This window comes from Aedes albopictus, chromosome 3 (assembly GCF_035046485.1).
Source record: "Aedes albopictus strain Foshan chromosome 3, AalbF5, whole genome shotgun sequence".
NCBI lineage: Eukaryota > Metazoa > Arthropoda > Insecta > Diptera > Culicidae > Aedes > Aedes albopictus.
In genome coordinates this window covers 233,079,049-233,094,555 of record NC_085138.1, presented here as the reverse complement: position 1 = coordinate 233,094,555, position 15,507 = coordinate 233,079,049, and the positions used below count along the sequence as shown (strand labels likewise).

The window sequence follows — 15,507 nt, the reverse complement described above, 5'->3', positions numbered from 1 at the left end:
ACAGACGAGTGCGTGCTAGTTTCGCTAGCGCTCGCGACTGAAGAAAGTGCAAATATTCTCGGGCACCTGTTTGCTCGGCTGCAATCTTCACTATGTTCCATCCCTGATCCTCTGCCCATGATTGCATAGTTGACGTAACCACCATTGACAATGTCAGCATTCACAAGCTAATATCTATAGCATGTGCATAATTGTGACCAGTTTTATTGAATAGAGTACAATATCTGATCACTAGATAGACGTCAACGTAAAACAACATCTTAAACTTTTCATTATTCATTGTTAAAATTTCAAAAGTGTGTTGAAAACTACAGTGGCGCTTTCGTCAACTATGCGAATATGGGCAGTCCTGCCTAGTTTGAGTCGCAGTAATGTGGAATAATCGCAGACAAACAGTTGCAACACTTCGATCATTTTTCGATTCAAAACATAGTCTCGAAGATAATGATAAGAGTTTGGCCAACCTTAAGCTAGATGGCGCTAATGTGCAAACGTCAAACTCGAACAAAAACTATGCAACTGTCAAGTTTTCAAATTAACCGTTAAATTGATGTACGATGGGAAACATGTGAGTGTAACTTCTCTTTGTCTGTAAAATAACCTTTAGATTGTGTTCCGCAGTTGGTAAAAAGGAGTAGGCATAGGATGTGGTTTCGCAAATAAGCTGGAGCGGCAATCAGCACACCAGCCCATACTACGGACTAATGCAAAAGGCAATAATTGACAATAATTCAATTGATTTAAAGACGAAATCACATGATCAATTCAATCGGTATATGCGACTGCAATACACATTTATATAGATGAGAAGTAGTTTTCCATTGCCTGTGAATCAATGTAGGATTATAAAAGGCTGAATGACATTTCTCATGCTTATAATATAATGTAGGTACGTACAAGTATCATAAAACGGGATATTATTCCTTAGTGATTCCAAAGGATATTTTGTCCATCGCTGAGACTTTTCCACCTTGTCTTTAATAGTTATTTATGTAACGAGTGGCAAAAAGTTGATTTTTTCAGCACGAGTCGTACGTTTATCCAACGAGGCTTGCCGAGTTGGATAAATACGAAGAGTGCTGAAAAATCGAGTTTTGCAACGAGTTCCATACAAAATTTTATGCAATGATTTGTTTCATAATGCAACTAATTTCAGTTGCATAATATTCATAATGCAACTCAAATGAGTTGCATTATGAACATTATATAAATATTTTTCATTATGCAACTCATTTCAGTTGCATAATGAATCAGTTCGGAAAAAATGGATATAATGGTACTGAAATGAGTTATACATATAAAATTGAAATTATAATACTGAATTGCATAAAAAATGCTTTAGGCTGCTGTTTTTTAGAAGTCCGCATATAAAAGTAAGGAAATGCATTTGGTTACTGAAATCGATGGACCCCCCTTTAGTTAGAGTAGAGACATAACAATTTTTGCGGACCCTTCTAATTGGGTCAATTGTTGCATCATTTAAACTATTATAAATCAAAAGTTTCTTCAAAAGCACCCTCAAAATGAATCGATGTTGGAAAGAGGAACGATGGAGCTACTATTTACAGCTATAAAAATTTGGGTCGATCATATTGTTTTTTTATGTGCCATCTTAAATTTATTTAACCTTCCTGCACTCGCGATTGGCTACTTCCTCCAGCACCACGCTAGTACAAAAAGCGAGATGTTTTCAACTTGTTGCACAAAATATTTGTCTTTCCTATCAAAAGTTGTTTTATTTCTAACCACTGCATATTAGCAGCTCTTTTGTCCACTGGGGCACTACGTGAGCGATTCCAATTGCCAGCTGCACTTCCACTTTTGTACAGCGCCTAAATGTATTATATTATTCGAACTGGTTGCTTTTCACGCTGCTTTCCCTTTCTACCCTATCATGGTAGAATGATGAGCACGAGGATGTTGATGTGTGGTTGTTCCTTTTTCCAATCCGATTGGGGGTCCATTATGAGTTGACCTACGCCGATATCCAAATATCCGGGTCCGTTTGAGCCATGGGCTAAGAAGAGGGCCAGTGTCAGCTGCTCTCAGGAGAAAAGAGCAACTGACGAAAGTGCCGGGGTTGGGATCTAACCCATCACCATCTGATTATGAAGCAAACGTGTGACCACTTGCGCCACGGGCCCCGGCTTTATCAAATCAAAAGTTAGCTGCAGTTTTGTAAGACGGGCTTGGTGGTCTAGTGGCAACCGCTTCTGATTCGTTTGCAGAAGGTCCTCGGTTCAATCCCAGGCCCGTCGCTTTCCTCCTACTTTGTATCTTTCTACCTAATTTTCTCTCTTCTCTATATGTACTAAACAGTCTAAATTGCAGCGTAAGCCATGATTTTCTGTTATTTATTTGAAATGTTTCATGAAATTGCGAATGAAATAATCCAAGATTGCCTTGATGATCGCGACGTTTAATCAGAATAAACTTTAATAAGCAGTTTACGCTGTTAAATGAATCCCCCTAATTATAATTTATTTTGTTCTGATTGCAACACCGTTCAAACGACGCATTCGTACAAACGATAAGCATGTTCATTTGGCTCACACTTTGACAGTTCTCTCTGCATAATTGGTTCACAATGGCTCTATAATGTAGGATTGCTAGTTTCGTATTTGCACTACTTGTCACTACTTGACGGGTCTGGTCTTAGATGAACGCAGGGCATCTGCATCCAGGGACGCCAGATGATTTTTTGAAAAACCTGTTCGAATCTTTTGAAAAAAAACTGTATCCCATACAAAATTCGTATTTTGTATGTTTGTGTCACGCTATCCAAAAAATCTGTATTTCATACAAAACGCAATCTGTACGAATGCTCAAAAATCTGTGTATCCTAGTCTGCATCACAAGACAATTAAAAAAAAAATGAGTGAACAAAAGGGGGTGAAAAGAAGGGGTGATATGATGTTGATGTCTGTGCTAGAGAAGCACACATTTCAAAACCGTAGGTAATATGATGTGATGCCTGTGCTAGAAATCACATCAATTAAGGCATAGAAACTATCGAAATACTATCGAAAAATGATAGTATTCAAAAGATTGTGTAAGACATTGTCGATTACATATTTCCGTGGGGCTCTCTTATCTGAAAACATAGAAAAGACACCCCACTTCGAGTAAGGCGTACCCCTACGTCAAAAAAAGTACATGTTGCGCCGGATTTTGGTAAAAAAAACCACGCAGAAAAATGAAAGTATGAATCAAACGTGTGTAAGAGAAATTTGTACTCACTCGGCCTGTGGCGATGAGCTGCTTGTTCTAGATGTGAGTGCTGCCTTGCCAATTGCTCGACCATTTCCTCCAGGTGTAGTTTCTGGTCACGTTCGTGTTGCAACATCTTGGACCATTTGTGGCCCTGAGTTTGCGCTGTCTGTAGGTAATCGGAGCAAGCCTGTTGAGCAAAACCAGAAAAGGATAGACGATACATTTTAACTTTATTCTCTTGGTAATTGTTACGGATTTCGTGATTCTTACATTGATCATGGCATTGGAGGATATTCGGAACAATGTTGCCCGTTCGCTGACTATTTTCGTTTTGTTTGCTAGATCCTCACCGGATTCCAGCTCCGATAATGCACGCTGCAGCGCTGCACCGTGTTTGGTTATCAGATCGTAGCACGTTTTTAAATTTTCTAATCTAACGGTCAACTCTCTTACTACTAAGTTGAGTTCTTCACTAGGTATCGTGTTGGCTGCTGTGTCCTCCTCCTCTTCGTCGCTTTCCATGGCTCGTCTATATAAGCAAAATGTAGATAAAGACATTGTATCAATCACCTTATGCACTAATGTCATTGCCATGGACAAGAGAACTTACATTGCTTTCGCTTTGGCGAGTTCCAGGGCTGTTACCCAGGATTGCCGCTCTACCTCGTTGGCGGCTTTAATATGGAACGTTTGCGTTCCACCATTCGATATCACAAAAGTACAGGAATCCACCGTATGGATTAGCGCTCCATGGAGGGAAATAGTACCACGACAGGTGTGTGTCATCTCTGCTTGATTTCTGTGCATGCGACAGAATGCAATAGCAGCACGTGGTAGTGGAGTGTTCGCGATATAGATGAAAACGGGAAGGACAACTTTGTTAGATATTGAATCATCTGATACAAGTAATAGCAAAATGCACAAAACTGTATGAAACCGAAAAAAGGAAAAGCAGATGAGCAGAATCCAGCACAGAAGTTACTTAATAAATCCACTCTTTTCAATGCAATGCAATGCTGTTACTGAATAAAGTATGTATTTATAGTAAAACCAACACCTCCCTAAAACGAAGTAGTATCTAAACATGTTAGTGCATAACAAACGACATTAATAGTACATCAGCTTGTATATTTGGAGTAAAATCCTACAGTGTGGCGGTCATGGACGGATTTCAACGAAGATTTAATGACTTCCTAACGCTTTATATCACACATGATAGGTAACGTATCACAAAGATACTGTTGAATTAACTGTCATAACTTTGGTTCGATAGAGAGCTTATTGTATGATAAAGGTTTATAAAACAGCTCTCGTTCGTCATCATGTTTTGGAAACCTGTACGACCAGCAATGAGTTATTTATTAGAGCACCAGCATAACGATTGATAGGATGCCGAACGTAATGTAAAAATTTTCGTAAAAACAAATTTTAAATTGCTTTTTCTATGATTTACCACTCCGTTTCACCAATTTATAGATAATTCAAAAATGGTCGCCGAAACAGATGTCTACTGATAACTTTTCACGGAGGTCAAAGGTTAACGTCATGTGAAATTCATGACATTAAACAAGACTGGGATTATTGATGGCCATGATAATGGCGAACTTCAACATCGTTTTTCTCCGTTTATGTTTTACTTCTACTTCTTCATTTATTGCTCTACTTCCCCACTGGAACTCGCTGCCTCGCTTCAACTTTAGTGTTCTTTGAGCACTTCCACAGTAATTAATTAAAGGGCTTTCTTTGCCTGCCATTGCATGAATTTGTACGCTGTGAGGCAAGCACTATGCCCAGGAAGTCAAGAAAATGTTCCCGACTGGAACGGGTATCAAACCCACCGTCTCCAGATTGGCGATCCATAGCCTTAACCACTAGGCTAACTGGAGACCCCATATATGTTTTACATATATGGTATTATTTAAAAAGTGGGACTAAAGAGCCTGGGAAAGTTTTGAAGAGAACCAGTGAATCCGTTTGCTCCATGGATGAGATGGACTTTATCACCAGATATGCTAGAAATAGGTAAAATAAGTCTGTACATGCGTTTAAAGAAATAGCAAGAGACATAGCTAAAATTGCATTAATGCTGTTTGCGAAATACAAATCAGAAAAACCGGGATGCAACCAGAAATGCCAGAATATGGTTGATAAAGTGGACGAATTTGTCTGCTTAGGACAAACAAGCGAATCAAATCTGAACACGCATTGTAATAGAAGCAAACAGATGTTGATCATTAAAAAGAAATAGCAATCTCAAAATACCCCAGGCTAGATAAGAACTCAGCTGAACATATAGTATTCTTGAGGACAAATTTTCTGGAATGCAAAGCTGGTCGCTACACTACTTTGCATTTTGGAGATAGGTACTACTCGAAGCATAGTCGGTAACAATATTCATTGAGTAACATTTCAGCTTCATCGGTTGGACGAAAGCTCAAGAAAATGCAAAGCAAAACGCTTTATCATTTGTGAATCCAACGTTGTACGCCTTCATGTCAGTCAACGCAGTAATTCTAGAAACTAAAAATTTGTTTTTAAACCCTTCAGCTTTTGTTCTAATTCAACGTAACTCATGTAGTTTTGCGCGAGCCTTGCAACGCTAAAAGCAATGTAATGAAATGATATATCGAAGAAAAGAACCGCCACCATAAGTTCCTAACAATAGTGAAGAAACAGTCACGATGTTACACGGACAAAGCACTTAAAAGTGCAACATTTACATTAGTTTTGATGAAATAATGAAGGCCCCAACCCTGCAGAGATGGTAAATTTTGAAAATTGTTTATACTATTACTTTTTGTTTTTCTTCCTATCTTTTTTCGTTTCAGGTGGGGCATTCAGTCTAGTAGGTGAGCGAGGTGCTCTTATGCATTGCATCATGGATCCTTTGCTCCTGAAATTTGGTTAATGCTAGGTTTAAAAATAAGATTTTGTAAGCTGTTGGAAACAAAAACAAGATTAAGGAAGCGCGACACTAGTAACTAGTTAAGCTGATAGGAACTAAAATTGCTCAATCATTGCAAATACAAAATATGTCAAGTTTCGATAATTCGTCAAGGTCCCTGTAACTTGCGTTGCTAATTATCTAAAATCTAGATATTTACCTCGTTTTATTGTACTCTATAACCAATGTCACACGGAATAAGAAAAACGAGACCGATAATGCATAGGCGGAAATATCCTACATTTAGACAGTTTGAGAGTTTTTTTTTCTTTTTTTAATACGTAAGTAATGATTTGAACTGCAGTACACATTCAATGAATGTGAGTCATTGATTTAACTGTAATACCATAGACTAATTTCAAGACCTCGATGTGCCAAAGAAAACTATTCAATTTTCTGTGTCCAATCCGGTACCCAATCAATATTCATTACCGTGTACCATCAAGGCGCCATTCACCGTGGGGGCTCCATTCACCGTGTGCCTTCGAATATTTTTTCATTATTTCCATATTATGATTGAATGATATGACAATTTCCCTTCAATTTCACCAATACAACACTAATGTATTGTTACCATGTCAAAACGCTCATTAGAAACATTTAAAAGTATCATTTTGACACTAAAGTGTGTTTACATGAAGCGGGTTTCTGCTCGTTCACTGCATTCATAGTGAAAAAACGAAAACTGCGCTAAGGTGATTTAAGGCGAAACTGGATCCATTTCCTCACTTTTTGGTTTTTGATTTTTTATTAAATAACGAAGCGATATTTTCAAAATCGGTTTTCGTGCACATGTAGAGTATGGATCAGGGTATCTTCTGATTTTTTTACGCGAAAGAAAATGTTTTTCGTTTTTGCGGAAACCATTTTTGAACAAAATTTCACTAAAAAATGGTTTCTGCAAAAACAAAAAACATTTTCTACAGCGTAAAAAAACCAGAAAATACCCTGATCCATACTCTACATGTGCACGAAAACCGATTTTAAAAATATTGCTTCGTTAGTTAATAAAAAATCAAAAACCAAAAAAATGAGGAAATGCTTCCAGTTTCGCCTTAAGCGATAAACTAAATGTAGTAACGTTTTTATTCCACCTAGAAGCAATCAGATTCACATATCAGGTATGTATTTTGCATTTCTGAAGTAAGTTTAACAAGAAAGTACGATTACTCGTACTTTTTAATTGAAACAAAAAGGCACGGTAAATGGGTACCCTAATTCTCCCTCCATTCACCGTGCCCCATATTGTCCCATATATCTAGAAAAAAATCGAAAATTTGAACATTCGTTTTTCTAATAAAATCTTGCAAGTTATTACTTTAATGAATTTAAACGAAGAAAATTCTCTTGGCTGGGTTGTTTTGATCATTTTTAAACAAAGTGGAATAAAATTTCTCATACACGGTGAATGGGTCCCTACTACCACGGTGAATGGTGACCTACCACGGAATTAGGCGACCTTACTACCCTCTACTAATTGTACTATATCACCAAATTTTGTGAAAAATTTTCTACTTCTGTGGATATTGCTTTAATTTTAACCCATAATGAAGACAATTAAAAGCGGCACCAACAATGTTTATAAGACTGGTGTCAAATGACAGCCCTTATTTGCCCTGAATCCTCTTAGATCCACGGTGAATGGTGCCTTGACGGTATTTTATGTTTATATTTAGCGTGTTACGTTTAACTATGACTTCAATAAGTACATACATCAACTTTGTACCGTTTTATGTTAAATTGGTCGTCTCAAAATTTTACAGGTAAGTTAACATGTTTTTCGAATGCTTTGGGAAAAAAATTAAAATATGTCAATTGTAGCGGTTTGATACAAAATAAACAAAGACTTCTGAAAGGTGACTAAAACATCAATTTTTCGATGATTTTTAATAAATGTAAATAAAGCTAATTAGGCATCAAAAACCACAATCCCAAATATCAGCCAAAAATATAAAAATTTGGATTGTCCACTAAATAAAAACTACAAAAATGCTCAAACTATACCCCGTCTAAAGGCGGGGTTGGGTATTAGAGGGTTAATGGTACAGTAGACGTTCGCTCAGTGCAAACGGTTTAACTGCAATGCTTTTTGACTGCAAGTCCGCTAAGTGCAACAATTTTGCAGTTATCGCACTGCTATCTGTCAAAAACAAATCGTCAACAGAGTCGCGATGTTTTTCGGATGCACTACAGCTGCATTGCGATGTTTTTGAGTGCATTCTGGCTGCGTCCAACAGCAATTGACAACTGTTTGATGGCTGTCATTCGGTAACTGAAACGTAAACATGTTGCACTTATCGAACGTCTACTGTATTCAGCTCTAGGGGACTGCATGAAAATCTTTCCTTTTCTTTCACTCTTACAGAAATTTTGTAAACAACAAGGCCAAGAAACGTCAAAATCCCATATAAAATCAAAACAATGCAGTGCCCTCTAGCGTGCCCAGCTTTTTCTTTTTTCTCGCTCACTCTTATAAACAAACACGAGAAAGAGAAAGATAAAATAGGGGGCACCTGCCCCTCTTTTATCTCGCTCTTTCTTGAGTTTATCAAAGATAATAAGCGAGAATAAAGAAAAAGCTGCGCACGTTGGTGGTATTCAGTCACTAAAAATGAAAATAAAACAGTATGAATGTCATAATTTATGATCTCGGACGCACACAAAAAAATCCTGAAAATTATCAACCTCTAATGTTTAAATTGTTGACAACATTCCTCCATATATCCACGAGGTATAAATTACCGGACCAATGAGACGGTGGTGCACATGTAGTAGCATAATGCCATTATACCTGGAGTCACAACTTTCACATTTGTGCAACTTCTATGAAGTAACAGTTTGCCAAAGGTGCTAGTTAATACCGAGTTTGCGCAGACTACCCGTGTGCCACACGTTGTAATGCCAGTAGCTACAGCATGTCGCGTGAGCAGATGATTGCTGCGACAAAATTGAGTAAACAATTCAATAAACGACGGCTCCCTTTGAGGCAGTTAGCAGTTTTTTTTTACCTTGAACAGGGCGCAACGATTAGAATTTTTAAGAATTGTTTTGCAATTTATTTCCTTACTCGTGGAATACCTAATCACCATTTAGTATTTGTTCAAATTAACAAGTTCTACGACACGTTTACGAATTATTGTGATGTAGCTCATTTTTTTCTTTGATATGTCAATTTAAGTTCTCGTGGTGAATTACCCAAACATCATGTTAACAACGAACACAAAGTTGGCTTCAGAGTTGATTTTAGTGTCGAAGAATTCACCTGAACATAGCACACTATGGAAACAGAATTTTAATAAGCAATAAATTTGAGCTAAAAGGACAAACAATAGCTATTATATATGAGCGGCATAAACTCAATGTTTTTTTTTAGTTTTTCGAGTTTTTTTACATCGAGTTGCTTAAAATACAGGACTGTTACAAAATTTACAAAAACTCATCCGTGAAAATCGTGACTTCCAAAACAAAATCCTCGACCTTGATATAAAAAAAAAATTCCCTTCTAAAAAAGTTTATGTTTTATTCATCTTTTAAGAAGGGTAATAAATAAATAAACAAATAAATAAAGAGAAAAAACATTACTCAATTTTGGGCTAATTCAAATTCCAAGCAAAATACGAAAAGGTTGCACAAAATACATATCAATTTGGCTGTCAACTGGACTGGTGGTTGGGAAGAGATGGAAGATTGTTTGTCAGAAAAAAAAACACAGTTTCGTAACGTAAAAGATGTTCAGACAGAAAAAATGTCTTTTAAGAGCGAAATACTATGGGGTAATCTTAGAAGCCTGCTTTTTCAACTTTCAAATCAAATTATGTTGTTAAGGTGAGTTACTAAGCTTATCGAAAGTCGAAGCACACTTTCAGAGTACGACTTAAGGTTGAAGGATTCGTCATTGATATCATCGTAATCATTGAAATTTAAAAAGCAGTTTTCTCGTTCAAAACATAAATGTTCGTTATGAAAATGTATTCACCGCGTTCCAGATGGAAAATGGGATGCAGTGAATACATTTTCATAACGAATATTTGTGTTGTGCACGAAAAAACTGCTTTCGAAATTTCAATGATGACGATAATATCAATGACGAATCCTTCAACCTTAATACAAGGGGATGGCCAAAATGTCTGAAATAGGTAATTTTTCTCACTCTGAAAAAGTACAACAAGCTTTAACTTTACATCAAAAATTTTTAAAATTAGACTGTTTGTCAACCTATCATATGTGCATGATTGGTACAAATTTCGGCTATTGGGTAATTTTTCGCGAAGCCCGAATCGTTCTTAGGCGCCGTTCATAAACCACGTAGACTTTTTGGGGGGAGGGGAGGAGTGGTCTGGCCAAAGTCTACGCTCCATACAAATTTCAAAATTTTTGTATGGACAAAAGTCTACAAGGGGGGAGGGGGGTCTGAGATGGCCAAATTTTGGTCTACGTGGTTTATGAACAGCCCCTTATAAAACACTATTTTTTAGACAACAAATTTTTAAACTGTCACATCTCCGAAACCAGTAAATCTAATTTAATAAAATTTTAAACATTCATTAACTATATATTGATACTTCACTTGATACGAAGTTTATAAAATGTAATCTTTTTTTAAAACGAAAAAAAAAATAACGGTTTAATGTTTTCACCCGTATAGAGGAAAATAAGTCAAATTTAGAACACCACACAAAAAATATCAAATGTATTCTTTCTTCAATCGAAAGGCTCTTAATAAACATACAGAAGTAGATAATCTTTGGATACCAAATCTAAAATGTGACGACATTGATGTAAAAAATAGCTTTTTTTGTTTTTTTTTTCTATTTTTATTTACAAATAATAAGCTTATTTTTGGAGAAATATTCAAAAAGTGTCAATTCATCATAACTTTTTTCAAAAGAGACAATTTTTTAAAGACTTTTGATGCGTCAATATATTGTTGATAAACGGATAATTACTGTATCATTAAATTGCATAAAACTGGAGTCATTCGATTCGGTTTACTGGTTTCGAAGATATGACAGTTCAGAAATTGGTTGTCTAAAAATAGTGTTGAACAAGAAAGGTTCTAGTTTCGCAAAAGATTACCCAATGGAGCCCAAAAAACAGCATACACAAGCTAATATCTGACGCATCTGCATACAAGTGACCAGCTTTGTTCTATACAAAAAATCTAAGTTAGATGTCAACGAGGAAGAAATATTTAACTTCGAATTATTCATTGCTAAAATTTCAAAAGTTTGTTGGAAACTACAGTGGTGCTCACGTCAACTATGTGAATATGGGCTGAACCTGTATATGTATAAATGATTGAAAGATCTTTCCCAAAAAAAAAAAACAATAAAAAATACTGTTACTAATTCTTCACATATGTACACCATTTGTTCGCGGTCATAATCTGTAGGTGACAAAAAATATATTTCTTGAAAGTAGTGTATTTTTCGTGAATCATCCATCAAAAAACTAAAAAATAAGGCTTTCAGACAGGTCTAGTAGGTTTGGTCAGAAACGACCTTTGAGATAAAGGATGTTTGACATAATGGACGTTTAGCTTAACGGAGTTTATTAGGAGTAATAGGAGTAATCTAAAGATGGATAAGTGTAACAGTTTTGCAGTTATCGCACCGCTACCCGTCAAAATAAAAATAACGATGCGATGTTTACCGCATTGGCGGCATAATACTGCAACTGACAGTTCTTTGACGTCAATCAATTGCTGCAGTTATAGAATTTTAAAAAGTTCAGAAAAGGTAAGTAAAAGTCAGTGTATTTTAAAGTGCTCAACTCGGTTGAAGGACAGAAGGTCGAAGGTCAAAAGGCTGACGGTCAAAAGGCCGACGGTCAAAAGATCGACGGTCTAAAGGTCGAAAGGTCGAAATAAAAAAAAAAAATAAGTAGGACAAAAGGTCGAAACGACAAGTGGTCAAAAGGTGGAATCGAAAAAAAAAACACCGAAAATGATCTTAAATCCTTTGAATCGTCTCTTTTCTTACTTCACGTTATCATTGCAACTTGACCTGCATCTTCAGTTATTAAATGAAGGGCATTCTTTGCCTGCCATTGCGTTAACTTGTATGTTACAAAAGATGTATGAGAAATTAGATCGCTAATGGCGCTGTAGCTAATGAATTAATTTATTTTATTTCATACCTCAGATGTATTTATTCATTATTTTGAAATACACATGTTGTGGATGTTTTGTTTTGTTATAAAAAATGGTTTGACACTTGTAGGACCGGTGCTGACGATGTAAGGGCATGGCAAACTAGATGTTGGTCACACGAACACTCGCGACATTGACATTCGACCTTTTGACCTCCTACTTTTTGTCATAGAACCGCTCAACTCAAATAATGCATAAGCCATTTTTTACGTAACACTACAATTGACATCTGTTGATGTCAATGTCCAAAAAAATCGGGCATTTCTACAATGTCATTCGAAGTATCATTATGTTTTGTGTAAAATGATAATGAGTCTCAGGGATCCGCGAAATTTACGTCCCGATTCGATTAAATCCGCGGAAATGTCGACCAATTTTTCTGGACTCACGTTTTTGTTAAGCCTTGAAATTTATCAATTTAGAGCCATTTTTCTGAATTAGCTTAGGATGCACTAAGGGTCGGTTTAGGCATTAAACCGGGTTTAACTATATGGGTAAGCCTGGCTTACGGGTTAAGCCGAGGTGAAGAAATCGGCTCTAAGGGGATTCAGGTAGCCAAAAAGGGGATTCAGGTAGCCAAAAAGCTATTCATAAACTACATAGACTCATTTTTGGCCATCTTAGACCTGGTTGTATGAAATGTAGACTTCGGACAAATCCTCCCTCACCCTCCTGAAAGTCTACGTAGATTAATAGACATGCCCTAATTGACTTTATTCTATTTAAGTCATAACCGATTGGATTGCGGGAACTATCGCGCGATCACACTACCGAGCGCTGCCTACAATCGATCGAGACCAGCTATAGCAGATTATGCACGAGTACGGATTCCCGGATAAACTGATACGATTGATCAAGGGGACGATGGATCGAGTGATGTGCGTAGTTCGAGTATCAGTGACAATCTCGAGTTTCTTCGAGTCTCGCAGATGGTTACGGCAAGGTGATGGTCTATTGTGCTTGCTGTTCAACATTGCTTTAGAGGATGTAATAAGGAAAGCGGGGATAAACACGAGTGGTACGATTTTCACGAAGTTCGTTCAATATTGATATTATAGCTCGCAAACGTCGCATACGACTGCGACGGATTAGTCATTAATGTCGAAGACAAAGCACATTATGGCAAAGCACTCCAGGAGGAATCACGCTGACCTCCGATTGGTAAGCTGTTATTTCCTAAACAACTTTACTTTCGCATTTAGATTAAAAAAAACAACCTTCCAACTTCGCAATACAACGTTTTTTAATATGTTTATTAACGTGTATTTTAACACAATAATGTCAGTATCACGATTACAACTAATACAACCAGCGAACTGTGCCGCATCATTCCCAGAATTATCGACACACAATCTATCACCTTAAGGGATGCCACAAAAGTTCAACTTATTAGACGCAGTTGCTTAATTTTATCCAAGAGCTTGTCCATAAACTACGTAGACTCGAAGGAGGAAGGGGGGTTTTTGGTAAAAGTCTACGGTCCATACAAATTTTGAAACTTTTGTATGGACAAAAGTCAACGAGGGGAAGGGGGTCTGAGATGGCCAAAAATGAGTCTACGTAGTTTATGGACGAGTGTGCAAAAATATTTAACCATCAATACCACAACGATAACAAGTTTTGAAATCAAAACTACATCATTAGATTTAAGTTGTTTTCAGCATTCCGTGATGGGGAGCTTATGCATAATCTCTCATCTGTTCACCTTCCTCTTCTCTCTGGCCTTACATCCTAACTGATAGCATACCAGCTTCTCAGCTTAATGTTTTAGTGTTATAGATAGTAGAGTCAACATTGATCAGCGGAGTTAAGCGACCTGTATCCAAAAGAAAATGATTTCACGATTCCAACGACGCCAACGAACCATTTTACAAGATGTTCCCGATCAGTTGGTAAAATTCCAGAAGGAACTTATTGAAAGGTTTATTAGAAAAATACGATAAACTTCAGACTAGTTGTTCGCGCCCAAACCGCTCCGGTTAGCACGTGGTCACAATATTTTGCTTATGTCATTACTCCAATATTGTAAGTAATCGTAGCAACCTTTAGAAAGCTTGAAAGAAATGCTATGTATCCTTCCATCCATTATATATAATAAGGCATCACCATGGTGGCAATTGGCTTCCAGAGGGTTCCAAACACCTTCACAGCCCTCTAAAAACGGTATCCTTCCAGAGCAGTACATACAGTCCATTCCGACCTGGCGAAAGGTCAACAAGATCAGTGAATATGTAAACGTTAATAGTAAAATACCCGTTATCTTTCTGAGGAAAGACCGTCACCGTCCAATCCAGGGGCCCCAACACTAGTCTTCTGGAGAAATTCAAAAAATTGGGTCGATTATTGCGAAGAGGGGGGGGGGGGGGCTACTCTATCTTCCTCGTAGCATTTACCATACCTTATATTAAACATAAGGTACATTATTATATTTCAGGTATATTATAATCATAACTAATTTTGTTTTTAAATTATTATCAAAAATATCGAAAGTTCAAAATTTGTTATTGAAATATTTTTATATTCAGTATTATTAAGTTATTATTGAAACCAACAAAACATGTTATCAAATTGGTCTTCCAGGAACATTTTTTGTTATGATTTTTGTTATTTTGCCGCTTATGACAGACAAGTTAACAACATAATATATTAGGAGTACTCACTAAAAAGGTTAAATTGCTACGTAAGCCATGATTTTCTGCTTATTTGAAATGGTTCATGATTTTGCGAATGAAATAATCAAAGATTGTCTTGGTGATCGCGACGTTTAATCAGTTTAATAAGTTTATGCTGGTGAATCCCCTTATTATGTTAATAACATGAGAATAACTGATTCCATTGCTCAGTTATTTTGTCAAAATAACGCATTTTGTTATGGAGTTGTTATTTCCTTCTGCAGCGCCCAACAGCGGGGAGAAAAAAATCACCTTACGCCTGGCATCCACGCACCAACAAATGAACCCTCTGGCACACTAAACTGCCATCTCCCGTAAACACTCTGACATCTTAACATGAGCTTGCACAGACGCAGTGCACAGTAGAGGTGTGCGCCGCTGCGCCGCGCCGATGAGAAATCGGCGTGCGGCTCCCCAAGCCAACAAGAATCAAAAATACTATATTTTTTAAACGGGGATAGGCAAAGGGGGGTTATACCCATGCACTGGTGGAAAAAGTTTATGGTTATGTTGTTTGAAGCCGATCC

The 15,507-nt window shown here is 37.0% G+C and overlaps 1 protein-coding gene across 4 annotated transcripts in view; it reads right to left on the bottom strand.

Annotated features, from left to right (window-relative positions):
* Positions 1 to 15,507, bottom strand: part of LOC109407855 (oxysterol-binding protein 2) — an 81,759-nt gene that overhangs the window by 54,263 nt on the left and 11,989 nt on the right. For 2 of the 4 annotated variants that reach the window (XM_062859493.1, XM_062859494.1), the window contains 4 exons: positions 6,008 to 6,106; positions 3,824 to 4,012; positions 3,484 to 3,742; positions 3,241 to 3,400 (listed from right to left, as the gene is read on the bottom strand). In XM_062859493.1, coding sequence (XP_062715477.1) covers positions 3,241 to 3,400; positions 3,484 to 3,742; positions 3,824 to 4,012; positions 6,008 to 6,106 — 707 coding nt within the window. The remainder of the gene's footprint in view (positions 1 to 3,240; positions 3,401 to 3,483; positions 3,743 to 3,823; positions 4,013 to 6,007; positions 6,107 to 15,507) is intronic. The other 2 variants (XM_062859495.1, XM_062859496.1) reach the window with 1 other exon arrangement.